This window comes from Austrofundulus limnaeus, unplaced genomic scaffold (genome assembly GCF_001266775.1).
Source record: "Austrofundulus limnaeus strain Quisiro unplaced genomic scaffold, Austrofundulus_limnaeus-1.0 Scaffold1709, whole genome shotgun sequence".
NCBI classification, from domain to species: domain Eukaryota; kingdom Metazoa; phylum Chordata; class Actinopteri; order Cyprinodontiformes; family Rivulidae; genus Austrofundulus; species Austrofundulus limnaeus.
The window spans coordinates 13,993-15,524 of NW_013954111.1; the positions used below are offsets into that span (position 1 = coordinate 13,993).

General features: G+C 37.3%; 1 protein-coding gene across 1 annotated transcript in view; it reads right to left on the reverse strand.

Annotated features, from left to right (window-relative positions):
- Window positions 1–1,532, reverse strand: part of tpcn3 (two pore segment channel 3) — a gene marked incomplete at its 5' end in the record, with an annotated part of 51,437 nt that overhangs the window by 5,848 nt on the left and 44,057 nt on the right. The window contains 1 exon segment of the mRNA XM_014033360.1: window positions 795–1,011. Within this exon segment, the coding sequence (XP_013888814.1) occupies window positions 795–1,011 (217 nt within the window).

Genomic DNA, 1,532 nt, shown 5'->3' on the forward strand with positions numbered 1-1,532 from the left:
GTCTATTCTTTGTGTTAAAAAATGTATATATTTTTGTGCTGACAAGCCTGAGTGGTCTGTTGACTGACCTTTGTATTTGTTCAAATAATTGTTATGGGCAGGTTACAATATAAAAATGTTTGTCATAATCATGTCTTGTGATTATTTAACAGGAGTTTTACTTTTAAACTGTAAGTGTATTTAATTTAGTTATGTTAGTTAGTCTGACTTGGCCTCGTGTCACTTTATGTTCAACAAACTGGGCCCCGAGGTCAAAAAGGTTAAGAACTGCTGGAGCGAGGTGGGTAACAGAGTTTGCATCATATCTATAGGGGACCAGGTATAATCTAGTGGGAAGAGTAGGGAGCAAACTTACCATTTCCTTACAGGCTGGCTTTGGGGTGTAAAATAAATTGGAAGCTGACATTTGAAAAAAAAAAATCAGAGACTTTACATGTCTGTATGCATACAAAATGTTGGAAAATCTGTGTAATTTACAGATAATCCGTACAACTTGATATGTATATTGTGAATGTTTTATTCAAATAAATGAAATATTGTTACTATTTTCTTTTAATATGAACTATCTTAATGTCACTTAGACTTCTATATTCACAATGTATAACTTGTATTTATTAGTAAATACACTGGGTTGGTTTTTCCATGAAATGTGATATGAATTCAGTCTGACTTAAGGGTTAGAAAAATGAATGTAGATCCTCAGATTTTGTGGCAGTTGAGATAATTTACATGTGATTAACATCAGAAAAAACAGCAGTAAATAAAACAGCCATGCGTGTTTGTTTAAAGGATATCATGCCACTGGTTAACCACGGTGAGCTCCACCAGCAGGATGAAGGACGACACCACGTTGTTGAAGTTGTTCTTGCAGTAGTTCAGTTGTGCGAAGGCTGTATTATTCAGCAGAGGGTTTCCACAATATAACTTTGATGGCTCATTGTGGTCCTCATAAAACTTCACTTTGTGCTTAAAGAGCTCCATCCCCACCATGGCAAAGATGTAGAAGACCACCTGAGAATAAGAACGTTAAAGTGTAACTAAAGGCCTCTGCATACTCCCTCCACACTACCGAAATCRGCTCTCATTGTCACACTTGATGAAAATTGCATCATTTGCTTTGTAGTGCAGACGGGACTTCCCCTTCTCGACACAAGGCCCTGGCCAAACTGTTTCTCACCATGCTCTGTGCAAAGCGTTTGTAGGGGTCACCTCGAGTGAAGAAACAGGAGTTACTGCCTCAAAGCAGGTCTAGGAAGGCCTGACAGAGAAGGCAGGAACACTGAACTCTATTTTAGGCCATGATGGGTCATTTCAACCTACAGGAGGACTTCAGTTCTCTTAATCAGATAATGGACAGAAACAATCTTTCCTGTTCGTGATTTCTTTGTTGTTTAACTAAGAATGTTATGCATCTGTTAATCATAATAATGACATGTCACAAAGAAGAAGAATCACTTCTGCTCTTTTATCGTGCCTAAAAAAGATTAATTAATGGTATAAAACCACAGAAAATCATCACCATGTTTTCATTG